General features: G+C 38.7%; 1 protein-coding gene across 1 annotated transcript in view; it reads left to right on the plus strand.

Moving 5' to 3' along the window:
- The window catches only part of EMH_0032980 (uncharacterized protein), a gene marked incomplete at both ends in the record, with an annotated part of 3,237 nt that overhangs the window by 1,391 nt on the left and 1,642 nt on the right, over positions 1-204 (plus strand). The window contains one exon of the mRNA XM_013494697.1: positions 179-202. Within this exon, the coding sequence (XP_013350151.1) occupies positions 179-202 (24 nt within the window). The remainder of the gene's footprint in view (positions 1-178; positions 203-204) is intronic.

The following is a 204-nucleotide window of genomic DNA, read 5'->3' on the forward strand; positions in this document are numbered from 1 at the left end:
AATTTTTGTTTTTGTGTATTTTACAGATTACTGTAGCGACATTTCTTTTTTTCTTTTTATCGATAAATTTATATACGTTGTTACATTGCTTTTTTTTCTGCTGTTTTTGCTGCTATTGCTGCTGCTGTTCTTGCTGCTGCTGCTGCTGTTGCTGCTGCTGCTTTTGCTGCTTCTGCAGGAGATGTAGCAGTAGCAGCAGCGCAG

This window comes from Eimeria mitis, genomic scaffold (assembly GCF_000499745.2).
Source record: "Eimeria mitis Houghton genomic scaffold, Emh_scaff1253, whole genome shotgun sequence".
Lineage (NCBI taxonomy): Eukaryota > Apicomplexa > Conoidasida > Eucoccidiorida > Eimeriidae > Eimeria > Eimeria mitis.